The 27,243-nt window shown below is 37.1% G+C and overlaps 1 protein-coding gene across 1 annotated transcript; it reads left to right on the top strand.

Moving 5' to 3' along the window:
- Nucleotides 1-345: 345 nt before the first annotated feature.
- Nucleotides 346-26,783, top strand: NBEAL1 (neurobeachin-like 1; the record flags this gene model as incomplete). The annotated part of the gene is made up of 28 exons (XM_010013314.1): nucleotides 346-521; nucleotides 877-1,030; nucleotides 2,600-2,728; nucleotides 3,451-3,756; nucleotides 3,860-4,009; nucleotides 4,925-5,082; nucleotides 5,729-5,853; nucleotides 6,783-6,909; nucleotides 7,996-8,144; nucleotides 8,705-8,838; nucleotides 9,730-9,831; nucleotides 11,009-11,104; nucleotides 11,219-11,343; nucleotides 12,612-12,752; nucleotides 12,848-12,978; nucleotides 14,203-14,312; nucleotides 14,881-14,998; nucleotides 15,754-15,851; nucleotides 16,160-16,276; nucleotides 16,778-16,867; nucleotides 17,949-18,058; nucleotides 18,662-18,834; nucleotides 19,294-19,388; nucleotides 21,090-21,206; nucleotides 21,876-22,037; nucleotides 23,153-23,301; nucleotides 23,941-24,076; nucleotides 26,682-26,783. Coding segments are annotated over 28 exons (3,780 nt in total), but the record flags the coding sequence as incomplete, so codon positions are not given.
- Nucleotides 26,784-27,243: the final 460 nt, after the last annotated feature.

Genomic DNA, 27,243 nt, shown 5'->3' with positions numbered 1-27,243 from the left:
CACCCCCGCCCCAGACAACCAAATAAAAACCCTACCAGCTCCCCACCCCTCTGTATTTCAACCTTCTTTATCTTCCAGAGGAGACAGGGAGCAGACTTGCTGTGAAAAATTCAAGAGTAGCTAAAGGACAGGTTGAAATAACAACGTTTGAAGTCAAGTCAGTATCTATTGCAACATACAAGCAAGCCACAGTCTCTTGTGTTTGCATTTTCATGTATTTAGCAACTGGACTTCAGACTGCAGAGTTTTCAAAATGCTGAAACATGCAAGCATAGGGACTGTGATGAACAAGAAATGCTTTGAAAGTGTTCTAGAAGGGCTGTAAATATTTATCTTCTTTTGTAGGGGGGTGATAACGAACTCATACAGTTACTTACGGACATCCTACTGTGTATAATGTGGAAAGGCATTGAGAAATCTGACGATGCCGCTTGGATCGAGAGAGGACAGGTGTTTTCTGCACTGACCAAACTGGGGGTATCTAATGAGTTGCTGCGACCTTCTGATGAAATAAAACTCAAGTGAGTGTACAGTTCAAGGACAGGCTTTTTCATCCCTTTTGAGGAAAAACAAGGGGCACTAGTGAAGCTGGGAAGGGGTGGCTGTTTGCCAACAAGATACATTTTTCATTGTTCTCTCATCACCTACTGTCATAACTGTATTCCACTACCTATTTAATAGTGTCATGTGGCATGAAACTGTATTGCTGATTTCATGAGCCTCTCAAAATCTCTTGTACCTCTTTGGCTTATTGAGGAGATGACAGTTATGTCACTGCAGACTAAGAGACTCAGTTAAATACTTAATTGGATTTTTTTAAAGCCACTTACAGTTAGAACATGTAATAGTTACTTTGGGATTTTGTCTTCTATGCAGCTTGCTGGAGAAGATGTTAGAATGGTCAGTCACTGATAACAGAGATTCAAAAGCTCTTCCTACACATGTTGAAAATGCCTTCAAGCTCTTACTGATTGTACAAGATTTCCTCCAGGCAGAGGGACTAGTTAATTCAAATTTATGGACAGAAAAGGTAAAGTAACTGCATAATGGAAGCACGGTGTTTAGGTTGAAATAGTAATGAAAAAGTTGTCACTTTAGATACTCTCAGCCCTCCTAGGCATATGTTTTTAAACTGTAGATATTACAGATTAAGGGTTCATAGTGGAATGAATTGCCCCTTGAGTAAAAAAGCATGAATAGTTACTACAGGGAATATAGTTAATTTTGTAAGTTAAATCAGTAAGTGGTGCAATTTATTGAAAATCCAGGTCTCTTCAGACTGGAGAAATACTTAGAAAATGTAGGAGCTAATGAAACCATGTTAGTTGTAGCCTAAGCAGATTTTGCAAAATCTATCAGCCTGTATTGTGTGTTACATCATATGTATCCTGAATGAAAGACCTGCCAAAACTCTGCTCTTAGTTGCAAGCTGAGAAATGTCACTTCTGGGCTTTGACCCATATTGAAGTTTAAACATGATTTTGTGCATATGTGTGCAAATAGCTCAATTTTATATAGCAGAGTCAGAAACATGAGGTCTGAGGAAGAAAATTACTAGCAAATACAGTAATTAGTATGATTAAGAAGCTTTCTGTCATCTGGCTGCTTCTCTTGCCTCCTTGACATATGTTGTAGACACCTCTAATTTGCCTCAACATTTATGTAATTTCTGGCAGTGGTCTTGCTTCCTACACTGGCGGAGTTGTCATTGATGTTGCCATTTTTCAAGGCTTAAAGGGAAGAGTTATTGTATGGAAACCATCATTTTATCATGATAAATCCTTAAAGAAAAATCGGGTGGTTTAAGCCTACTTTTAAAGGAAAAAAAAGTAACACTAAGAATCATCAACACAATAATTCCTAAGCTGTTTTCTAAAATGCCTGCTTATAAGTAAACTTAGTAAACATAAGCTTAGTAAACATAACATAAGCTTAGTAAACATAAACTTAGTAAACATAAGTAAACATAGCTTAATCTAATCTTAAAGCTTTTGCTTGTTTTTAAACAGTCTTTTGGTAAAACCTTTGCTTTTTGTTGTGGTCTAGCTTTGTGAAATCTAATTAGAAATGAGATCTGAACTTTGGAGCAGTGAGAGTTGTGCTTGTTGCCAACTCTGAATGGAAAATAACAGGAGAATTTAAATCACCATAATATTCTAAGCAGGACAGCTTTCAGCTTGACAGAGGAGCATTCATGTGATTCTGGGGCTTAACAAAATTACATTTGAGTAATTTAGTAGGGAATGTATCAAGGTATATTAGTTTTAAGCAAACATGTCTGGGTGGTGAAACATGCCATTTGCCCTGTGAGTACCTACCTTTCACAAGGTTTGCATCATTTGCAGTGTGGAATTACTGACAGAAAGGAGTGTCTCCTGATAGATTTATTTTTTTATTATTTTTAAAAATACATTAATATTTTTTTCAAGACACTATGAAGTTTCAGGCATTTCACTATATCAGATATTCATAAAGGAAGTCGTGTTTTCCTTCTCAGGGGACTATGCAGATTGCCTCTTTGGCTTTTTGAAATTGTGTCTCCAGCTGGAGTAGCTGTTGCTGATTTTATTTAATGCAAATCTTCTTGTTTTTATAATAGCTCTTGGAAGAACTAGTGACTCTCATGGATAGTCTGTCAGTCTGGTACTCTGCTGGCCTAGAAGCAATTAGGCTTTCACAGGTGCAAGTCCAGTTGCTCCTTGGATTCATTGCACAAGATAACTTACAGGTTTGTTGCAAATTCCTGCAAGTGGTACTGTGGTTTAAGTGCATGTTTGAGGAAACTGCTGTGGCTTATAGGGGAGCCACTCATACCAGTGAGCAGACTGATGGCAGCCCTTCACCCTTCTATAGGGAAGATATTTTATTCTTACCATTGGAAAAATTCCTCTACAGTCCTCTCAATGTGCACCTCTTGAGCCTGAAAAAGAGGTAGAGGGTAAGCTGTTTGAAAATGGGACTATAAAGGCACAAGTGGCAGTAAGATTTTGGTTCTACTGTAAAATACATTTATTAGCTGTTCCAGGTTTACATACATTAGGTGCATATGAACCTGGACTGTTCTGCCAAATTAACATTTGGAACAAACTTAGTCTGGAATATAAGCCCTTCAAGAAAGCCAGGATTGTTAGTTTAAGTATGTGATTGTCTCAGTGCAGTTGTGTGACTTTAGGATTGCAGCTGACTCAGGTTTGGTCATCATAGGATGAAGAAGTGATCAATGCCTGTATAGAATCATAGAGTAGTTAGGACTGGAAAGGACCTTAAGATCATGTAGTTCCAACCCCTCTGCTATGGGCAGGAACACCTCGCACTGAATGACCTGATGCAAGTGTGCCTTCAGGCTACCTGGTATATAGTTAGAATACATACATACTTCTGTGCTAAAAGGATAGATGCTCAGAATTACTATTTTGAGAATTGCATTCATTTTTTGTTGTTTCTCTGTAGGTCTGTGCTATGGCAGCGGCCAAACTAAATACCCTTCTTCAAACCAAGGTAATTGAGAGTCAGCCTGAAGCATGCTACCTCTTGGGGAAGCTGGAAGGCATCTTGAGTAGATCAATTGAAGAGAAGACAGAAACTTACTCATTTTTGATTCCCCTTGTTCGGACATTGGTATCCAAGATTTATGAACTTCTGTTCATGAACCTGCATCTCCCTTCGTTGCCTCCTACCAATGGCAGCCCATCTTTCTTTGAGGACTTTCAAGAATACTGCAGCTCTGATGAGTGGCAAGTTTATATTGATAAATACGTAAGTAGTAGATTGTTTTTGTTATCATTTTTCCCCTCTTAGCCATGAAAGCAGAGGAAGTCCTTAAGAAACCACATTGTACTTTTTGTTTTGGTGGGACCAGATTATTCCAAATATGAAGCAGTATGAAGAGAATTCATTCAGACATGATCACGAGCAGATGGCACTTTACTGGAAAGATTGCTATGAAGCATTTATGGTGAACATGCACAAGCGAGACCGGGAGAGAGGAGAAAGTAAGCTTAAATTTCAGGTAAGGTTTTGAGTGAGTGCAAGTTTCTCTTAGAAGGCAACTCCCGAGACAGTTCTTCTCAAAGATGGAGAAACTGAATTCCAGGATGATCTAATTCAAGTGATTGCAGGCAGGTTGATTGTTCTAAGATTTTTGTGGGTAGTGTGACTATATGCACTTGTAAGATATGCTTTTTAATTCTGTTCTTTCTATTTAAGAATCTTGTCTGTAAGCAGAGTTATTTCAGGAGAGCAGGCCTTTCTCATGGTACGGCAGCCTAAAATTATGCTTAGCTATAAGCTACATAATTTATTTTGATTTCTACTTTGTAATATTAAAACTTATTCTCTATTATGAGATGAGTTCGAGGGTTTTTACAATAAAAACATTTGAAACTGACCAGTTCCTATTTAATGTGTAGAAAAATTGGTTTTGAACTGATCTTTCTATGTAAGGTCCAGACTCAGCTTAAGCATTGGAATTAACTGGTAATTACAGCAAATACTATAGCTAAGTTACATTTCTCTTGTATCCCCTTTGTCATCTTAGCAAGGATCCTTGTAGTAAGCCTTTTTTTACTCAAGTATCTAAAGGATGAGTACATTGAGGCACATTCTAGAATACCAGAATTTAAAGAAAAATCCTACCTATAATAAGTTTTCAGATAATGACCACTCTTCTGATAATGAAAAATTGCTTTCGTATGGATTCAACATTGATAACTTTGTTTGCATCTTTAAGTAGAAATTTGACTCCATTTCTTCCTGTACTAAGCATCTTAAAATTTCTCTTATAAGCATTAACTTAAATTTTCTGAAGTTTTTGCTGCTAAACTTTTGTTCCATCTCAATTTGTGAGAATTCTTGCAAGCCCAAAACTATGTTTTCAAAGGTCAGAGTTGTTTCAGTGATAGATATATTTTTAATGGTCTTTCAGGAGCATTTTGTGGAACCATTCAGCAGAAAGGCTCGACAGGAAAATCTGCGGTACAACAGTATGCTAAAGCAACTTAACAGTCAACACACAGCTACTCTGAGACAGTGGAGAGCAGCCCAACTGTACTTGCTCTCTGAACGTGGTCCTTGGTCTGAAATGTAAGAGTGAAGTTCTTAAGTCAAACTATATATGATGCTTAAACCATATTTTTTCACATGACTACCTTGCTGTTTCACATGGTTAGAACCTTGTCAAATTGGCTTTGATAACCACTCTTGAGATGTGAATATTGAATGCATCTTTCATAATGTTTTCTGCATTTAAACACCAGAATGCAAAGTTTGAAGTGTAATGCTGAGCTATTCACCTGAAAACTAGATTTTCTTGCCAAGCAACAACTAAAAATTATTTATCAGTGGAGTGTTGCAAAAACTTCTTGAGAGCTCTTATGGATCGGTGGTTCTGTTGGAAAACACAGACCAGGCTTGATAATAAAGATGAGGATTTTATGCATATAGGTATATTTTGCCTGTCTTAGCTTTTGGGGAAATTCTGCATAAAGTTCTGGAAGTGTAAGCAATTTGATACATTTCTGTAGAATATGGATAGTGTTTATGAAGTGCTTTAGGATGATAAGAGCTGCAATGTGAAACAGAAAATTAAAATGCAGTTTATTGCTTTTATATTTCACAATGTACAAGTGGATGACCAGTATTTTTCTAAATATGTACTCTTTCATAATCAATTCATTCAAATAGGTCTTTAGCTTTTTTACTGTGTTTATGAATATTCTCATTTTCCTAGGAAACAGCATCCTATTCACTGGAAGCTTTCAAATGTGGAAAATTTTTCACGTATGAGACTAAAACTAGTACAGAATTACAACTTCAACTCTCATCAGGATGCTAGTGACCTGAGAGATAATTTAGGTAAAGTTGTATTTGGTATTTCACTTGGTATTCTTCAGTCTTTACTGAAAAAGATACACACTTTACTATTTGAATTTAAGAATCAGTGATGTTAGGTACATAAATCTTGATTTTTCTTTATTTTCTCTATAGTAAAGTACATAAGAGTGGTGCTTTGACCTGAAACAGCATCTTCCTACTGAATTCAATTCTCCTAGTACATTGAAATGTGTATTTTTGTTGGGGAGAAAAAAATAAAGCAACAACAACAAACCAGAACCAAAACAAAACATAAAACCAAAACAAGCCACCAAACCTGCCAAACTCCTTTGTTATAAAATAAGCAGTCACATAGCTTTCTTTCATAAGATTCCTTTTTTTTTTTCAAGAAAAGGAAACAATGAGATCAGAGTAAGCAGGCAGGATTTGTTTAAAACCTTTTAGAACTTATGATTAATCATAACATGTGTAGATATGACATGCTTTGTTTCAGAAGTGTGCCAGACAGCTGAGTTTAACCTACTTGAACGGTCCTTTAAGTAGGTGCATTGGATATCAAGACTCAAACAAAAAAATAACACTGTTGTAAACCCAAGGAAGCAAAACTGGATGCAGTGTATGCAGGATTCAGGTGTATGAAAGCTGCATGCTTTACCAGTGTCTGGCAGAACACTGCAAAGTATTTTTACTGGAAATGTCCACATCGGGATTCAGTTTAAAATTTTCTTACGTGTTTATGTCTTCCCTTTATGCTGTTATACTTTAATATATAAGTCAATGCAGTTCAGTATTTTTAGTGTTCTGCTTGCCCCAAAACTGTTTAAGAAGTCTGGTTGTTTCTTCTTCTCAGTTAAAACCAACATTCCATGGTACAAAATACACTTGGTAGTTTAGCTTTCCGCAGCATTGTATCAAAACATTTCCTGAGCTCAAATGTCTACTTACGGTAGGTGTGCATCAGACACAGCCCTCTAGTGAGTCTCTGCTTCTGGAGGTGGTGAAGCAGGTGAAAGTGAGTGACTTGGAAGATGATGTTCTTGAACTACCTGAAGAAGACACAGCAGCCAGTTCCAATTTGTAAGTACAGCAGAATAGAACAGTTAAAATTTGTTTCTGTGCTAGGGATAAGGAGAAAGGAACAACTTTGGGAGTTGATTAGCATTCAAAGCTTCCCTCTTTCTATTCTGGCCTTAACAATACAATCCAGGACTTTGTAGTAATTTTGAATAGCAGAACAGTTGCTGTTGGATTTATCATTGTTGAACAGTGAGAGATAGAGCCCCAGGGAAAATAAGGAAGAGCAGATGCTTGTGATTTGTGAGGATCTTTTAGTGGTTCGTTCATTCATCATAGTTGGCCTGAAGCTGAAGCTATAGAATTGTTGAGGCTTTTTTGCAATGTACATTTGCTGTAATCCTCAAGAAGTGGCCTGCACTGTAGGGGCATAGACCAGGCTGGAACTGGCTCTTGTTCATGGATGCCAGGGGCATTCCCTGTACTGTCAGCTGCATAGTTGCTTGGTTGGTATTAATCTGCTGGAGTCCTCTGTGTTTAAGAGCATTCCAGAGAGAAGACTTGCTGTGCTTCCTTCATGTGCTTCCTTTCCCTTGAAGGCAGGGAGAGCTACCAAATGCTTCAGTCCAGTAACTGGACATGTGATTTTGTGCATGTATTTATGTGTTCAAGTCCAGTAGAGATGTGGCACTTCTTTGAGTGATACTAATGCATTTTCTTGTATCTTAGATGCTTGCTTGTGATGTATCATATCTATAGACTTCCAAACAAACATTTCTTCAAATGCTTCTGAAGATAACTTTAGTCACATGAACCAGGACTCAGCTCTGCTCTGGGTCAGAGCATTAAAGCACCTAGCAATTAAATAAGAAAGAGAAATGCAGCCTCATGTTTTTATATTTCAAGGAGGGTCAAGTCCATTGTGCCTGAGACTGAAATACCAAGCCTGAAGAGCGATGCTATGAAATTATGTTAGGTAGTCTAGTCTCAAGCATCCAAGACCCCTATTGGAAGTAGCTTCATATAATAATTTGTTGTGCTTTTAATGGCATTCAAATTTGATTCTTTTCTGAACTGTACTCTTTACCAAGTACCTGAGCAACTGTATGATCTACCCAACTGTGTTAACGCTTAGTGGTATTTTTGTAGGGATGACAAGGATGAGCAAAGTCAGAAAGAAAAACTAATATTGTCTGAAGACTGCGAACTCATTACAGTAATTGATGTGATACCTGGCAGGCTGGAGATCACTACCCAGCACATCTATTTCTTTGATGGTAGCATTGAAAAAGAGGAAGGTGAGTGCAACCAGTATCTCTTTCTTTTCAGTGCAGTTCAGCATTCTGTTTTTAGTAGGCTGAGTGTGATTTTTTTTTTTTTTTTTTTGAGAATGAATGTCAAACTAATTGTGAAGAGACAAGTTGCGAATCTGTACCTAAAACTAATGTTGTACTTGGTAATCAGTGGCTGGCTGATCCCTTCAGAATCAGGAATCTGGAGCTGTACTTGCTGAGCTGTTAAATTGATTCACTATTCTTAGTATTTCTTAAAAAAAGAAAGTTTAAAAAAAATTAATCAAGTTTGCTGATTAAAAAAGTCATTAACTCTAATTTGCTGCTTAAATGGCACTTCCCTCTTCTGTCTTTTTGTCAACAGTATACATTTACAATGTGTCTTGGATCAGAAAGCAAAAACAAATTGGATAATCAGATATTTCCTGCTGCCTTTTTCTTTTAGCAGAGCAGTAGCTGAAGTTAGTAATATTTTCCTAGCAAAATGATTTGAATCGATAGTGCATTATGTCTATATGAAAAGTTTTTGATATATTTCAAGTCAATAATCAAAGTGCTCTTCCTAGGGGTAGGTTTTGATTTCAAATGGCACCTTTCTCAAATTCGAGAGATACATTTGCGTCGGTACAACCTGAGAAGGTCAGCTTTGGAGATCTTCCTTACAGATCAAACCAACTATTTCCTCAACTTCAATAAGGAGGTATGGGTTCCCCATATTTCCTTGATTTATATAATTAGCGCAAATGTCAAGTTTAAGTTCACTGATTGTGTCTAATTTGAGGCTGGTGTCTTTCATACTGTAACACTAATAGCAAAAGGTTTGCTAGATATAGCTGTTATGGAAAACTAGGCTGCAGTCTGTGAAAACTACAGTCTGGCATCTAGAAACTGATTAATTGTGAAAAGATGGAAAAAACAAGATTCTTCTTTTTCCTGTCTCACATTCTCTCTGATATGGAACAATTATTCAACTAAAATTACATGAATAGTAATCTAAATATCTTGAAGTCCATGCATCTTCTTAAATATTCTGAGCAAATTAAGTACAAAGCAAAAGACACTTTCTATTTTACCACAACACTGGAAATTGTTGCTTATTTCTACGTTCTGTGGTTTAGGATTAGTGAATCATTCTTGTCCCCTCCCTCTCCCCTCCTATCCCCCCCTAGTAATAGTGTCATTGTCGGTGATCCTTTGTATGAGAGACTAAGTTGCATACTAGTAGGTGAGTTTATGAATAGCTCCTGTAAAATGTGTGTGTTTAAGTAAATAAACCTTTGCAATAGTTTTGTGGGGAAAACATTGGTGTAATTTTATTTGAACAGCAGTAGTGTTTCCCAGATGACTTCTGGGGCAATAATGATTTCCTGTGTAGCGTCTACACACACAAAAAGTTAGATATGTTGCCTTTATACCCCGTAACCAACGTATGTCACGTCCATCCATGTCCCAGATGTTTTATGCAGCAAGAGATAAAGTGCTTAAAAGCGTAACTATGCTGTTTATTGCACATGTTAATTAGCAGAGAAGTTGTTTACTTGTAAGCTTCAATCTCCAGAATAATTTTTTTATTAATGCTGTTTTCCATCAGGTACGAAACAAAGTATATAGTCGAATATTGTCGCTGCGTTCTCCAAATATTTCTGGGACCAGATCTCCACAGGAACTTTTTAAAGCTTCAGGCTTAATGCAGGTATGGAACATCTAGAGCATTCCTCTGCTTCTTGAAGGAGTCCTGGAAGGTCCTGGACTACTGATTTTAGGTTGCTTTTTTTCCCTCAGTGTTTAGATGACAACTGCCAACTTCTGTACCTCAGTCTGACCCTTGAACTTTCACATGCATATTTTGTAGAACTGGTGTGTTTTGTATTTGCAGTCAGTGAGGTAAATGGATAGAGTCAGACTCTGTTGATGTGATTATGACAAGTGTTCCAACAAGAATGGAAAACCTGCTTCTGTTTTGAGTCCATGATCTTGAGTGCACATCTTGGAAATTCTTTCACTATATGTGCAAATAATTTTCCATGCTATCTTTTCATGATGGGGCTTTCATGAAAGTCCGTGTGAAGATTGAACAGGAAATATGGTCTTTAAAGGAATTAGTAACATTGGCATAAAAGGAAAATGACAAAATGTCTGTATTAGATTACTAAACATGGATAAACTTTTAAATGTAGTAAATGTGTTTTTGTCTTCTGAGGGAGATCATCTAAGCTTCTCTGAGAAAGCTTTACAAATGACTTTTAAAACATGGCAAGTACTTTTCCTTTTTTTTTTTTTCCCTAACAATAAAAGCTACCATGTTTTATATTTACATAGAGAAAATATCATCTGTAATGAAATGTCTTCATCACACTACAGAGAAATACTGAGCTCTTCTGAACAGAGCTCTGTTTTTTTGTTTAAAATATAATAGTGGAGCAAAAGTGCAAGGGCAATGTTTACAAATTCCTGTACCATTAACCAATGGGAAAACAATTTGTAAGTAAGTTTTGACCTCAGAACTCTAATGATTTCAAAGTTCTGTTCTCCTTTTTCTCAATACCTGTTTACCTGCCTTCTTTTTATTTCTTCATTTCTGTTTTTCTTATTCTGAGCCTGCTAGTTGTCTGCTGCCCTGTATTTAAAACAGTACTGGCATCAGTCAGGGACATTAGTTCAATGAAATATAGGTAACACAGTCACTGAATCAAAGGGAAAATAAACTTTATTGGGAGAGACTGAATTTGGACTTTCATACCATTCTTACTGTCTTGTGCCTTTCACTTCCCAGTACTGTCCTCTGGCAGATGAATACTGACATGTAATTTGTGATAGTGGTATCTTTGCTGTAGTAACTTCATTGTGTCTTTTTTTTTTTTGTCCTTCAGAAATGGGTGAATAGAGAAATATCCAACTTTGACTACCTTATTCAGCTGAACACAATGGCAGGACGAACTTACAATGACCTTGCTCAATACCCTGTGGTAATGAAAAGAAAAATTAATTTATTTTTTTACTAAAGATACTTGTATTATTTCAATTTTGAAAGATGGATTTTTTTTAATCTCAGTTTGATCTTTGTTTCTTTTTGGTTTTAGTTCCCCTGGATTTTACGAGATTATACTTCAGAAGAACTGGACCTGAATAATCCTGCAGTCTTTAGGGATCTGTCCAAACCCATAGGGGTGGTAAATGAGAAGAATGCTAAGGCTGTGAAAGAGAAGTATGTATTTGACCACTAAAATACATTTCTGTCTTTTCTGAGTCTCCAGGCAATAACACTTTAGAAAAGTAAAGTTGTGACAGTGAGATTTTTAAAGCTAGTTTTATAACATCAAAGATACATTTGCTAAGGTTGCTGATTTGTTGTTCCTGCTGCATTCAGGTTAGTTAGCTTACATGGCAGTGAAAGGACAAAACTTACTGTTGTAAATTTTCAGTTTTTTCTCAGATCTGGAGATAAAAAACTGAAAGGCTGTAGAAACACTTAATGGCCCAGCACGTTGAAGAGACATACATGTCCCATTTCTGATTCAAGATCATTCCAATTACTTGAGCTGCCTGTGCTGAGAGGTAGCATTGATCCTAAATCTGTGCTTCCTGCTCCTTTTTCGAGTATAGATTATTATCTTTGAAGTAAAATATAACTCAGTGACTTCCAGCAACTTCTCTGTAGGTAGGAATGACAAGTACTTACGCCCATATGTCAGTGTAGTGATCTTTCCTTTTTTGCTAGTGTGGAGAGTGAGCATGCTATTGTAGCAGATTGCACTTGTCAGGCATCCTCCAAAACCAGCTTTTGTTTGAATACTTGGAGGAACATAGAGAATTTTCTTTAAATTATTAGGCTCTATCCCTGACTAATGAAATTGGTTCTCCAGCAGTATGCTTGGCTATAATTTCTCTTACTAGCCTTGTGACACTAAAGAATGTATCAACCAGATGGTGGCATAGTACTGTAGAGTGAGTTTGCCAGTAGAAAGGGAAATGGGCATGAGTTAAATAAATCTTTTCTGCATCCTGATACAGTCACACGCACACTTCCCCCATCAGACACCACATTTTCCCCCCTCCCCGCTCCTTAAATCTTGCAGGAAACTGTCTCAAGTCCTTTCAATAATAAATATTCAGCTTAGTGATGTGGGGGGTTTTGCCTGTTGTTATAAAGGCATGCTAAATCAGTCCTGTCTTGCCCTTTATCCAGTCTCTTAAAGCTGATAGCAAATGCCTAGGGAAGAGTATAAGAATAGGTGTGTAAAGGCTTCATTCGGTGTATGTTCCTATCTTTCAGCACTCTTGCTTAGGGACTTTCTAAGTCACATTTGGAATCCTCATGTTTAATAGAACTTAACGTATTGTTCTCTTATAGATTGTTGTGCTTGTTTCTCTTGAATCCTTGCCTCCACTAAGTATAATCCACGTGAGTCAGCTGTAGTGCTCAGCTGTATTCATAAAGATTTTTTTTTTTTTTTTTTTTTTCCCCTCCCCCAGATATGAGAATTTTGAGGATCCCCTTGGGATGATTGACAAATTTCACTATGGGACACATTACTCAAATGCTGCTGGTGTCATGCATTACCTCATTCGGGTAGAACCTTTCACAACACTTCATATCCAACTTCAAAGTGGCAGGTATGATGTGAGCAAATCAGCAGCACCTGTTTTTTCTTCCATATCATTTTATTGAGGGAATTATTAAAGTCTAACCTGAGTTTTCTGATCCACAGATTCGACTGTGCTGACAGGCAGTTCCACTCTATTCCTGCTACCTGGCAGGCACTCATGGACAACCCCAATGATGTCAAGGAACTTATCCCAGAGTTCTTCTACTTCCCAGAGTTCCTGGAGAATCAAAATGGTAAACTGACTGCTCAGAATATTTCCATAGAAAAGTGTTCCTTTATTCTTCAGAAAAAAATTTACCACCATTTGTGAATGCTGTGGAACACTTCTTGTTTAAGCTTTATAGTGTACTTATAGAAATTACTTTAACCATCATGTTGGCTTCAAACTGTTTAATGAAGACACCAACTGTGTTAAGCAGCAGCCTAAACATTGTTTAAAATTCAGACTGGGTGCTTAAGGATGGCTAAAAATAGTGTTGTTTACCTAGTGTAAAATATCAGAGATGTTCATTTGGATGTCTGAAAAAGAAAAAGTTAGCAATAGTTAATACTGATTTAATAGTTAGCAGAAGTTAATACAGATTAATTAGTATTCTTTTTACTGGGTTCATTGTGTGATAGAGTTTGGACATCTTCAAACATGTGAGGTCATTTACTTGTTCCAGGCAGCAAGCATATTTTCTGCTTATTACTGTTGTCTTTCAATGCAGTGTTAAAAGGCACCTGATTTTAGAGCTGTGTAAGGTTTCAGTACCCATCAGAAGGAAAAAAAGCTGTTTCACTCAAATATAATGCTGATTGAAAAGGCAGCATCCTGCATTCTGATATGTGATTCCTAGTCATTTTTTAATTCACATTTATTGCATAGGGAGTTGTTTCTCTGCCTATTAAGCAATTTAAAAATGGTTTTGTATTTTTGTGCTGCTGACGATTTAGTCTGCTCACTACAATCTACTAGAGTTCTAAATCATAAAAATTGGAAACACCCAAGTTGTGCTTTCAAAAGTCATTGAAGTATTTAGTTTTTCCAATGACAGTTGGTGGGATTTAAGACTTCTTGAAAGCCTTGGTTATACACCATTTAAACCTGTAAGTAATCTAATTCTTATGATTAACCTCATTGAAATGTTTTGGACTCCCAACCCTGTTAAAACAAAGCAAATGCAGATATGTTTACAGATAGGTGTGTAAAATATTTATGCTACTTTAAAGGTTGGGACTTCAGCTTTAAAATCACTTGGGAGCTTTGGGTGTTTGTTATCCTGTATCCTTTCACATTTTAAACATTCAGAGCAGACCCTGGCCTCCTATGTCAGTGGTAGGGTTATTGGAGATTTGCATTAAGAATTTTCCAGTATTCTTCATTGAGAAAACAATGCTTTTTAATCTTTATTAAGAGATCAAGATATTTTAAATATTTTGTAGTAACTCTTAAACTTTTCCAAATCATTCACTAGGTTTTAACTTGGGTCAGCTTCAAATATCCAAAGAGGTGGTAAATGATGTTGTTCTCCCCAAATGGGCCCACTCCCCAGAAGACTTCATTTATAAACACAGGAAGGCTCTGGTAAGATGACGTTTGTATGTGTGAAGTAATGATAAAGAAAGGACACTTATACATTGTCACTGTGTAAAATACTGGGACTACATTCAAACTAGAGTTGTGGTTGCATTTGACTTACAAATACCATTAGAACTTTCAGTTAAAAGCACTGTGCATGTCAATGAAATGTTCAAAAGAAAAAAGGAAAGATCCTGAAGATACTAATAATTTGGGAGTTTGCTGCCCTAGGAGATGAAATACAGAATTAGGTGGGTTTAAGTAATAAGGCTTCCCTTGCTTTTTAAAGACTATTTTGTGTGGTGCTAGGGAACTAGCAGCTTACATTTCCTTGCATAGTTGTATTTCAGTAATTTAAATGTGCTGCTTCACTGTATTTTCCCTTTTACCACGCAGTTAACACACATGGATATTCTTATGCTTCTGCCCTGTGCGTTGGTATATACCTGGTTTGTGGATACTCTGAGTTTAGGAATTAAATCTCTTCCACGGAAAATACCAAATACTTCAAGAAGTACTTCAAGAAGTACAGTAGTACTTCTCTTAATCTTACAAGAGCATTTTTAACTTCTAGGAATCTGAGTATGTTTCTGCTCATCTTCATGAATGGATAGATTTGATTTTTGGCTACAAGCAGAGGGGACCAGCTGCAGTGGAGGCACTCAATGTGTTCTATTATTGTACTTATGAAGGTACTAAGGAGTATGCTCTCTTGTTATTGTCACCAGACTTGTGGGTTTTCAGTATTAGAAAACACTTGATTTGTGAGCATGTCATACAGTAGCATATGGTAAGGTAACAGAATTGTAGATGAAATCTGGTGTAATTTATCATCAGATAACCAGAATATTTGATGCTTCGACCAGAAGTTGTGAAGCTAAAATATTAATAAAGAGGTTTTGGTTTTGTTTGGGGTTTTTTTGTTGGTTTTGGCTGGTTTTAGGTGGGTTTTTTTTTGGTTTTATTTTTTTTTAAGGGGGTGGTTCCAATTGCTTGTATTTTTGTTTCTAAAAGTGCTTGGTGTTTTTTGTTAGTTTCTCATTTGCTTGCTTGAAAGCTTTTTGTGGGAAGAAGTTTCTTGGGAGTCAAGGCAAGTTGCTTAAAAACAACAAATACTTAAGATAAATGTTAGTCTGTTAATTCTTTGGAATTTTGGGTGTCTTGTGTGCAACTTATTATATGCATGAAGTATACGAAATTCATTTGATCAGACAAAAGCTTGCAATTATTGCATTTGCATACACTTAAAATTCTACACGCAGAGTGTCGTTTTCAGATCATATTTTATATGGAGGCATTGTTTGGAGGCTTTTCTGGGGTAAAGGATGATAATGATGCAACTAATTAAGTTCTGCAACATTTGTTGACTGTATTGATTCTCAATAAGTTGTTTGGATTATATTGTTTTTCCTTTTTATTACCCTTCATGATTCTGGTTGTGATCCAGGGGCTGTGGATTTGGATGCTTTAACAGACGAGAAAGAAAGGAAAGCTTTAGAAGGGATGATAAACAATTTTGGGCAAACTCCCTGCCAGCTGTTAAAGGTAATGCTCTTTGTTCCCTCTCAATCAGACCTTTGAGGTTAAATCTGATTGAGTTACAAAGGACTTCTAAAAAAGTGGAAAAGTAATGGTTTGTAAGATAATAGTTTGGAATTTTAGGAATGTTAAGTCTTTGCCACATTACCATTTAAAGGTCACACTGATGAAAATGTAGCATACCATTTTCACAAGAAATTCATTTACTTTAAGAAGGGAAATTAGGTGTTTAAAAGTCTGCTTTCCCATTGATTGCCATACAACAACTTGATAAATTTGTCTAATCTGATATTCCTTCAAATATTGTCTCCTAGGAGCCCCATCCACAAAGGCTGTCAGCAGAAGAGGTACTGCAAAGACTAACTAAAAGTGATACCTCTACTTTGAATCTCTTCCAACACCTCACTGAACTGAAGTCATTCTTCATAGAGGTACATGTGCTACTTGAAACTGTTTAAAGTCTAATCTGAAACTTCTGGTGTACTTGAAACAAAAGGTCACAACCTAGATGAAAATAAACTTGTTTCCTGTTTAAAGAAATATTTTCAAATGCAATGTGTATAAAATGAACTCTTGTCGTCTTAGTTAACAACATGGAGGTTGAACCCCATAAATCTGTATGTATTGGCCACTTGTGTTTGGGGTGTTTGAATATTCAGTTAGCCATCACACCAGGGAAGCTAAGAACATCAATGGTGGTAACTGTGGACGTGGTAGCTAAACTCACTGGTTCGGGACAGAGACAGGGTTTGATTTCTGGTGTTTGTGACAAAGCATATCTGTGTGAACTGGAAGTGTGTATGCTAGTGCCTTAGAGTACTGTACAGGTCTGGCATTGGTTTCAAAGGCTTTGCGTATGACTTCTTACAAGTTCTAGACTTGTCCTTCAGTTCTTGGATATTATCAGACCAAAACCATGTCCTTTCTTGTAGGGAATCAGTGATGGTGTGCCCATTGTCAAAGCTGTTGTTCCCAGGAATCAGTCACGTTCTTTTATTTCTCAGGGAAGCCCAGAGATTTTGGTGAGTTGTGTTTGTCAATGCTATTCTTAAACTGCAGACAGTCAAATAGGTGTATTTTTTTTCCATACAGCTTACAAAGAAGCACTTCTTAAGTGTCCCTGTTCAAATGTGTTTCTTTAATCTATAATGAATATCAGCTGTAAGTTAAATATTTGTCTTCTAAGGGGAAGCCAGGCTGATTTGTTGAATGACATTTAAGAGCTGCTGATGATACATGAGTGTAAGTTGAGGTGAGGTATATTGTAGGTTGCCCACTTGATCCGCTTCCATAGTAGCAATTTCCTAATGCAGTGCAGCCCAGCTTTAAAATGACAGGATTGAGTTATTAATAGTATCATTATGCTTATCATTACTTTCCAACCCATACATTAAACTATACCATATGTGGTGTATACAGACTCCAAAGGCCTGTTCTTAAAGTTAACTTTTGCACTAACTAATATAGGTGCTGGTACTATAACAGATGGCTAAATGATGAAAGGAGGAGAATGGTTTTGTAACTACATCTGTATGTATGGTCTGCGTATTGGCTCCTGTGCAATAGTACCTATGTTTTGCAGGGGAGAATATTCTTTTCCAATATTCCTATTTTGTAGGTCCAACTTAGTGTCCTGACATAATGTGGCATGTGTATGTGACATTTGGAATTTGGACATGTCTAAAATGCTCACTGTGATTTTTCTAAATATCTGAAAATATACCTCAAATATTTAGATTCCTTTGTTAGTTTCTCAGAAACAGAACTGTAGTGTAACTTTTTTGAAACCTCCTGTGTTAGTATGTTAACTGTTAGTGATTACTGTTTCAAAGAAGAGAAACAGTAGCTTAAACTAAATGACTGAACTGTAATGAAATGTTTAAGAGGAGTTGGTTGCTTGGCCACACATGGATTAACTCACCTGAGCTAGGTTAATTTATTTACTTTTTTAGAAAATCTGTGGGTGTGGGAGTGTGTGTTTTGGTTTTTTCCTTTGTGGCAAATCCTCAAGAAGCCTATGCTGGATTTCATGCAAGCTCTGTATCAAAGCAGGAAGAGAATATGCCTCTAGTTTCACCAATGTTTCTATTGAACTTTTTTTAGGTAACGGCAAGCCTGAACTGTATTATTGGAACTCATGGTTGGCTACCGTATGATAAAAACATCTCCAACTATTTTACGTTCATCAGGGATACCACAGTGACAAATCCCAAGTAAGCAAATGAGGAGGAGGAGTGCAGATGAATACATGTACAGTAATAAAATATAGAAATTGTTCAACAGCCAGTGGATTGTACTGTTATCATAGGCTTTGTTTTCACCTAAGAATGAGTTTTCTAATGTTCAGTAACATTTCACAGTATTACAGATTGTAGAGGTAGAGTTATATAAGTGGCATTTTAAGGTTCTGTGTTCTTAGAGCTATTTCTCACTTTTTTCTAATAATCAAAAAACCTCATCTTGGAATCTGAGGTGGGCAGTCTTTATAACACTACAGTGGAAGTATATGTGGTGGTTTTGCTTCTTTATTTTTTCTTCAATGTTACAATATTTAGTAGCTACATAAGTTATCAAATTGCATAAAAGATTGAAAAGATATAAGGTGAAATCTTGCTTCCACTTGCCAATGGCAGTGAGAGTTTTGCTATGGCTCTCGGAGACAGAATTTCACCTTTGTCTTTTTTTTTTATTTTCAACATAGGCTCTTCTATAGGTGGGATTTCTTAATTTTTAAGGCTACAGAAAGTGCAAAATACATAAAATACATTGATTTGGACTAAGGTTACTCTTATTAACTGCTCATCATTTCCTTACAGAACACAACGTAGTGTGAGTGGTCCTTTTGCGCCAGGACTGGAGATCACCTCTAAGTTGTTTGCAGTATCCCATGATGCAAAACTGCTCTTCAGTGGAGGACACTGGGACAACAGCATCAGAGTGACATCGCTTACAAAAGGCAAGCTGATTGGACAGCACATCAGGCACATGGGTTAGTAACTAACTCTATATTGTGAAATGAAAGGTTTTATGTGTTGTACCTCGATGTTTGGTGTTTTTGTAAAGAACTGTAGCCAGTGCACTTGGGCAGACAAGCATAGCAGGTATAAAGAAATGGCAGTGTTAGAAAGAGAAGAATACTTGAACCATGATTATACGTAAATGCTTGAACATGGCTTTTTATTCATTGTAGTGAAGGTTTAATGTAGTTTCAAAGTAAGGCTTGACTGCTGTTTTTATGTAGCGAAGTGATTATGTCAGGTTGGTACACCTGGCTGTACAATGTCTTCATTGCTTAATAAAGTCTCCTCAGCCTCTGTCACAGTGCAACATTTCATGCTGACTGCAGATCAGGATACATTGTTGATGTATTGCATGCACATTGTCACTCTGTGGGAAAATAGTCTTAAATATGTATGTGATAACTTCCTGTTTTCATTCCTTCATCTAGATATTGTGACCTGCTTGGCAATAGACTACTGTGGAATTAATTTAATTTCGGGCTCCAGAGATACTACCTGTATGATATGGCACATAATTCATCAGGTAGGTTATTCAGGCATGCTCTGAGAAGCAGTTTTGGAATGGGTTTTTTTGTGCTTCTCTCTTTTGGTGTGATGGTTTATTGATTTCCTTTCAGGACTGCAGGGAAGAAAGTCCACTAAAATTGATTAGCTTAGTAATTTTGTTACTCCCATTGTGTTCTGTGTTTGAAATATTCACTGCACACATTAGTTACTATATAGCTGAAGTACAGTATTTTAGAGTCACTCTCAAAGGTTTCATAGATTGTTTTCAGAATGGGCAAATATTACCCCTCGTTGTAGAGATGGGGGAATGGAAGGAGAGAAACACTGCTTGAGACTACCAGAATTAGTCAGAACAATGCTTATAGTTGAGTATTTTTATGCTTCTAGGAAGCTGTTCACTCCAGTAATTGCATTTTAGCATTACATTTCCTCTGTGGGTAGTACTGATGACTACACTAGGAGTTAGCAGCAACATTAGTCTGTTTCCTGGATTTACACTGGTGTTTTTCAGTTCTTTAATATTGATCTTATGCATTCACATAATGAAAGTGATTGTGCAATGCATGTCTGTGCTTGCACTCGATATGTGAAGCAGTTTCCATTGTTTAAATGTTCACTTCTGATTGCTGCTTCAAGCAACTTCACGTATACAGGTAAGATTAACTGCAGGCAGGAGCTGTCGTGTTATGGACAGTGAGACTGCTTAGTGCAGTATTTGTTTGCTCAAGTGAGGATAAATTTTGGAACTCTTAAATTTATTTCTTTGCAATTTGTGAGTTAAATCATCCTCTGGAGATTAACTTTGTTTAGAATTGCTTTTTCTTAAGACTTTTAATGGTGGTTTGTTTTTGGGTTTATTTAATGTATACATAAATGATTATGTATTGTGAATTCTTCTTATGAAACTTTTGTCTTAGTCTTTGCAGCGTGGCAGCAATGGGACTGCATACTGTCACTTCCGTTTTGCTTGTCTGTTCTGCATTGTCACCTTCTATCCCAGCTCTGTATTTTGACACTTGTTCTGCATTCCTGCATGCTTCAGGCTTTCAGGGCTTGGTTGGCAGTCAAATTTCTATCACAGAAATGAGAATAGTGCTCTGCAGAACTATTTACTGTACCTTCTCTCTAAGTACAGATCTTGCCTTTGAACTGATTTGTGAGAATAAGTCTGTATATGCTGACAGTACACTCCCTGGAACAAAGTACTAAATAATTTTGAGACCCTGCAGTCATGTGGGAAAATTACTATTTTAAAATGAATATTATTGCAAGTTTTCCTTTGCATATCATATACTGGTAGTCACCGAGAAGGATTATTTCCTTACTTTTTCTTAGAAAATAGAATTTAAAATAGAAAATAGAATTGCTATGACTTTAAGCAAAATAGCTTTCAGCTTCTTTACGCTTGTCTGTGAAGGTAAAGTTCAATTCCTTGCACACCTGGACATCTGAAGGGATAGAAACAAGTCAGCTAAGTAAGTCTGTCTTTCATATCCACATAGTAACGGTATGTTCATTCGTTCTTGTGATTTCAGTAAATAGGGCTGCTGGCATAAAAGGCAAAAAATTGAAATTGGAATGGGTGAGTTGTGTCTTTGGTTTTGGCCTATGTCAAATATACCTCTCACACAACTGATACTGAAGATACCAGAAACTTATTTTTTGTTTGTCCTTCAGCTGCAAGAGAATGTGTCATTGCACTTTTTGTTACTCTCAGGGAGGAGTGCCTGTAGGCCTGGCACCTAAGCCATTACAGATCCTTTATGGGCATACTGATGAAGTTTCGAGTGTTGGCATCAGCACTGAGCTGGATATGGCAGTGTCGGGATCCAGGGTAAGCGTCCTCATACTTTCCCCTTCTCTGCCTCTTCTCTACTCAAACCATAGAGCATATCTGAAGTTGATTAAGAGTAATACAAAAAAATGTGACAATTTCACAATTTTTTTTCTTCAGCCTTGCAGAAGACAGGTGCCCTCTCCCTTGCTGCCTGCTCAAATCAGGCTGTCTCAAACTGCTCTGCACAGCATAGGCCTCAGCTACCATGTTGTGTTATTCTGCACAGATGAACTTTAATATGTGTGGGTTTATTTGGAGATCTTAAGTTTCTCATAGAAGCAATTCTGTGACAGTTTTCTTCCCCGATTTCTTAACCTTGAAGGTTCTGTGCAGCTTACTCATGCTCTACCGTACTGTGCCATAGGCAGCCTACCGAACTCTGACTCTGTACTGCACATAATGCATACTCATAAACATGACATACAAAGTAGCTGATTTGCTGTCTATCCTTCCCCTTTTGCCCTGTTTGCATTTGCTTTTTCATATGCCTATAGTACATGGCCTTGAGGGGAATGCGTCTTCATCTAGAATTCTTAATGCTCAAGAGTCTTGATCTCCAGTTAATGGTTTAGGTGCTTTTGAAATAGTCTCTCTGTATTTAAACACTCTGTGTGCTGTGGTAATGTGTCTGCTGAGTAGCAACTTACCTAAATTTGGTCACTGCAGGATGGGACTGTTATTGTCCGCACTATTCGGAAAGGTCAGTATGTGAGGACTTTACGACCACCTTGTGAGAGTTCTCTCCTGCTGACTGTTCCCAACCTGGCTGTGTCCTGGGAAGGCCATATAGTTGTCCACACCAGCATAGAAGGAAAGACTACTCTTAAGGTACTTAGTTTCATAGAATGCCTCTCTTTCTTTCACTGAAGACTTTAATCATAAATGTACCTAGCTTTATCCTTATTTCCTAAGGTAATGAAGCTTTTTGAGCATGCTGTGTCTGTTCCCCCCCCCCCTTTTTTTTTTATTATTTTTAATTTTGGTAGCCAATTTGAGTGCAATTTGATTAAAAGATAAATCACAGACATACTGTCCTCCTGTGAGCTTCATGAAAATCTTCAAACACCTGCAAAGAAGAAGCCCAAGCATGCACTAATGAATCTTCCTGGTGGAGCTGCTTTGAAATGTAAAACTAGGGGAAACAAGTTCCACTGTGCACAGATAGAGGCTTGTAAGGGGAGCATTAACTTCTGGGGGCAAGATGCCCAGTGACTACACTGATGTTTCTTAACTTTGGATTGGAGATACAGCTAAGAGGTTCACGGTTTAGCTTATCCTATCTATTGAGTAGCCTTGCAGTTGCTTTAATAAGGGTAGAGCTGTTATTTCTATAAGCATGGGAAATCTCTTGGAAGACAATTTTATTGGATATAGGCATGCTGGCTGCATTGGGAAGATGGAGAGAGAAGTGACCAAGGTATTGTCAGGCTGGAAGAGCTTAATATGGTCATGTTAGCTGTTTCTTTAATCCATCAAGAATTCTTTGCCATGTCCAGAAAATGCTTCTATATCTAGCTCTGTGAAAATATACTTATTACCTTCTGCTTTTCAGACGGGGGCGGGGAAAGGGTGGCAGCAGGGGGGAAGATGAGTGCCGTTTTCCCTTCTTCTCTCTCAACAAAAACCCATATAAAATAGACATGTCCATTAAATCCATGGATGTTTCCAGAAAATTTGGGATTGATTAGATATAGGTAAGTTGTTACCATGTTACATCATGAGGAAATGAGGAATAACTTCAAAAATTTCCATACAGGACCTGGTATACATACACATTGCATATAGGCTTGATACTCTTGTATTGTTCAGCAAGGAGGCTGTTGTCAGCAATATTATCTGTGGGTTATTGTCCAAGTTAGCTGCTGTTAGTGAGCTAAAGATACAAATAATATAGTCTTAATCCATTCAGTCCTCTGTGACAGATTTTTTTTTGATCTATTCAGGATAAGAATGCATTACATCTCTATTCTGTCAATGGAAAATACCTGGGTTCTGAGACTCTGAAGGAGGAAGTGTCAGATATGTGTGTGACTGGCGAGTATATTGTGATGGGCAGCTTACAGGGATTTCTTTCCATACGGGATCTCTACAGGTAATGTACCACCACCATCAGTAGTTTATTACTGAGATGTAAATATAAAGGCAGTGATCGTCCCCATGTCTCATTAGTCACTGGGAACACAGCAACTGCAGGATCAAGCCTCGTGTAGTTCTGCACTGAGTTTTAAAATCTATATACTGCTATGCTCTGTAGAGCTCCATTGCCATGCAGAATGGGAGTGATCATAGAATCATAGAATGGTTTGGGTTGGAAAGGACCTCAAGATTATCTAGTTCCAACCCCCCTGCCATGGGCAGGGATGCCTCACACTAGACCACGTCTCCCAAGGCTCTGTCCAACCTGGCCTTGAACACTGCCAGGGATGGAGCAGTCACAGCTTCTTTGGCCAACCTGTCTCTTAGACAGCTGTGGGGCTAATGTCACAGTTCTTCAGTGAAACGAACTTACAGTGAACTTACCCATCCATGCCTTTTCTTGTTACTTGAGTTCTATTGTGGGATACAATTAGATCATTCCTTAGGAGTTTACAATAATTGAAATTGCAAACTGGATCCTTGAGAAACTTTGTTTTATAGTGCATCATGTGGACAGCAATTTCAAATGCAGTGTGATTCGTTGCAATATGTGCAAATACACAATGTACTTTTATGTGGTTTTTGTTCATTTCAGCCTGAGTTTGACCATCTCCCCCTTAGCCATGAGACTGCCAATTCACTGCATTTCTGTCACCAAAGAGTATAGCCACATCCTTGTTGGCTTGGAGGACGGCAAGTTGATTATCGTTGGTGTTGGCAAGCCAGCAGAGGTAAAACCCACCATCAAGAACTTTTTCTACCGAACAGTGGGAAACTCACTTATTTCTGCTTTCCAGTTGAGCAAGAGGTCTCCTCTATGGCAGGGTAAACTTAAGAGCAAGTTTCAGTTTTCAGTGGGAAAGAAATAACTTTTGAGACTGCTCTACTGAAATTTCTCAGTAAGAATCAAAGGTATATAGGGATCACAGATGGGAAGCTCAGCTGGACTAACTTCCAGACTTCTATCACTCACACCTGAATAAGCAAAGTCATAATAGCTAACCGTTTCTGAACATGATAGTGTTGTCAGCCACTTCTTGATGAAATAATTTTCCAGAAGACAATTGGAAATGAAAGAGAGCAAGATACTTTATTTTTTATGGTTTCTGTCAGATATCTTTTAATATGCATTGTGTGACATTGGGGGGAAAAATATTACTTCTTTCTGTTAAAAGTCTCTAATTGCAACGCACAAAGAATCACTTGTGTAGGTTCCCAGTATGCTCTGTGCTCCATATGGTGAACATAAACTTGTTGGTACTGCATATGCAGTATCAAATACAGAGCATCCATCTGTCAAATAGCTATGCCTAACTTTTCTTGTGCAAAATGTAGGTTTTGCTTTAAGTACTATTTCTCATGACTTTCAAAGTATTTGAGCTAGCTTAAACCTGCTTCTCATTATAACCCGATCTCCATTGTGCTGCAGTATCTGAAAATGTGATTATCACTTTTGCATGACCTTTAGTACATGCCAGAGAAGATGTATTAATTTAATTTTATATTTTAATTGTGAAAACAGAGCGACTTTATTTGCCAGTATTTTAAAAAGTTTTAGCTAGGGGATGCATAGTTTAATATGTGAAACAGGCTTTGCACAATGGTAGTCTGATTTTGCTTGCAACAAATGGGGAGGGGAGCTTTCCACTGACTTCCAGTTGGACAGCTTTTTCCTGCTGTAGAATTGACAAAGAGCTGTTTATGATGTGGTTAAACATATGTTCGTAACAGGAGCTTTAAAGTCACTGTCATTTCTAAGCTTCCTATTGCATAGAAAAGATCTTTTGTAGGCTGAAATTTATGTATCTCATTAGACTGAAGGCTTTTGCTTTTTTTTTTTTTTTTTTTTTTTTTCTCCCAGTTCTTTATCATATCTATTTTTCTAACTATGGAGAAAGTGTCATTTCAAATACTGGGTTCCTTTTATGAATGTAGAGGCTTTCCAATGACTTTTTTTGAGGATTTTCTGTTTATAATTCAGATGATCTGCAAGCTTAATATCCATGTAAATAGATTTTTTTTTTATTTTTTTTTTTTTTTTTTTTTTTAAAAAAAGCACAAACATGTAAGGAACAACATTATGTCCCAGATTTTCTAGTTTTCTATAATGGCATCAATATATTTGAAAAGTGTGTGTATGTGGGGTATTTATTTGTTCGTTTGTTTATTTGTAGTTTGGAAGAAATATATTAATTATTAGAATTTTATCCATATACAGAAGACAGTGTTGTCATTTGGGATTTTGATGATACTGATCCTTAGGATAAAGGGAGAGACTGACCTTTAATGTGTGAAATGCTGCTTGGTATTAAGATTGGCCTATAGTGTTTCTGCATTGACAGTATCCAGTATGATGTGAAGTATAATAAATGTCTTTGTATTTTTAACACTTACTTTAGCTGTTTGGGATGTTGCAGAACTCTGGGGAATTATCACCTGTTAGCGTTAATCCTGGTCAGCACTGTGCCTTTCCTAGAACACTGCTGCTGTGGTGATAGAGTTCTTAAGCATGCTTCGTTCGTAGTACTAACTGCTGGGAACTGTTCTCAAACTTGTGCTATTAAGGCATGCATCTTGTTTATTAAACTGCAAGGGATTTCTTAATCTCATCAGCTGCCACGCTGATCACTACTGGCCAATCATAAGCCTTGTACTTAAAGGAGTAAATTAAAACAGTTTCTTACAAGTTGTTGTCAGATTGCAGACCTACCAGATGCTGGATTTAATATGGCCTCTGGTTGCTTGTTATCTGTCTTGACTTATGCAATATTCAGTATGGGTTATTTCTGGTTTAAATTTTATTCTGAGCACTGCACACAGGATCTTTGGAAGACTGTATAAATTTGACACCAGGAGATAACCTTTCTCTCTTACCTTCCTTCTGCCATCACTGCCCTGCATTTTGGTTATTGTTTCCTTTTCACTTCTAGCAATTTTTGTTTGAAATCTCTAAAATAAAATGTCCTTTCTTCTAATTTAGTTCATTCTTGCTCGATATTCACCTTTTTTTTTTTTTTTTCTCCTTCCTAACACTGCTTCTAAGCTGTTTGAAGTAGGTTAAGTATTAAATACACATTTCTTGGCTTTATCCCTTTAAGTGTTCAAAATCAGAGAAGACTGTGATTGGTGTTTTGTCTGATGTTTTTTGTCAGTCCCAAATATCATCCCTAAATGTAGCTTTTGGTTTGTTTTTAAGTAATTTTTGTTGGTGTGATTTTGTTTATGCAGTACATTGTAGTGTCTGCATTTCACCAGAATCAGTGTCTGAATTCCTTTTTAATTTATCCACCTTATCCCTTCCCCCTCCTTTTGTTTCTCTGAATTACTTTTAAACAGATGCGCTCAGGTCAGCTTTCCCGAAAGCTGTGGGGATCAAGCAAACGGCTCAGCCAGATTTCATCAGGAGAGACTGAATATAACACTCAAGATTCCAAGTGATTGCTGCTTCTACCTTCTCTCATGGATTCCAGAAACATGTTTAATCTTTTGGTCACTTTAATGTGTATCTCAACTTTCAGGGCCTTAATTCTTAATCTGTTGATGATGAACCTATGGTAGAGGTATAGTACTAAGCATATGTAATCAGGCAACTTAGCTTGCTTGTGTATTTTTCCTTAACTGTGTTGATGTGGTCACAGGAGAATCCCTCTCTAAATAGCTGCTAAAAGTGTGTTTCAGGAAGAAAAAAAAAAAAAGATAATTTTGATAACTGAATTTAAGATAAGTAGCATTTGATTTAAAGCTGAATAGGGCCAGGTGTTCCTTGATCACAAAGAAGCTATTTGGCTTTGCTTTGACAGCATTGTAATTCTCCAACAGTAAATGAAAATTCTGGCAGTTGCAGTGGTCAGGTTCAGAATTGGGATAGCTGACAGTTATAACCTTTTCCATATATATA

The sequence above is a fragment of the Nestor notabilis genome, unplaced genomic scaffold (assembly GCF_000696875.1).
Source record: "Nestor notabilis isolate BGI_N333 unplaced genomic scaffold, ASM69687v1 scaffold29600, whole genome shotgun sequence".
NCBI lineage: Eukaryota > Metazoa > Chordata > Aves > Psittaciformes > Psittacidae > Nestor > Nestor notabilis.
This window is presented reverse-complemented; position numbering and strand designations above follow the sequence as displayed.